Genomic DNA, 362 nt, shown 5'->3' on the forward strand with positions numbered 1-362 from the left:
GATACAGGCATTCATATTTCTGTTTTCTGATCTGGTAGTTCTACCAAAAAGAAATCTTATAACATTAATTTTTATTACACTAACTTACCTCTTCCTGATAAATAGATGTGCTTTTCTTTATACTTTCTTTCAGCATCCCGGCTCATCAACCTGTGATTAGCGTCGCTTGTAACATCCAATGATGCAGGAGTCAATACTCCATCATCAAGGTCTTCTGGCATGAGATTTTCTGGTACTTTTTTCCCCCAACCATTTCTACTCTTTGTGGATTTTCTGGAAGTCTGGTTGGTGGCTGAAGTGGATGATCCTGTTACATGAGGGCTGTTTTTTGGGTTGGATGTGTTTGTGAGGGATACATTTTC

The 362-nt window shown here is 38.7% G+C and overlaps 1 protein-coding gene across 1 annotated transcript in view; it reads right to left on the minus strand.

Moving 5' to 3' along the window:
• The window catches only part of LOC119590460 (serine-rich adhesin for platelets-like), a gene marked incomplete at its 3' end in the record, with an annotated part of 11,148 nt that overhangs the window by 4,845 nt on the left and 5,941 nt on the right, over window positions 1-362 (minus strand). The window contains 1 exon segment of the mRNA XM_037939118.1: window positions 89-362. Coding sequence (XP_037795046.1) covers window positions 89-362 — 274 coding nt within the window.

This window comes from Penaeus monodon, chromosome 27 (assembly GCF_015228065.2).
Source record: "Penaeus monodon isolate SGIC_2016 chromosome 27, NSTDA_Pmon_1, whole genome shotgun sequence".
NCBI lineage: Eukaryota > Metazoa > Arthropoda > Malacostraca > Decapoda > Penaeidae > Penaeus > Penaeus monodon.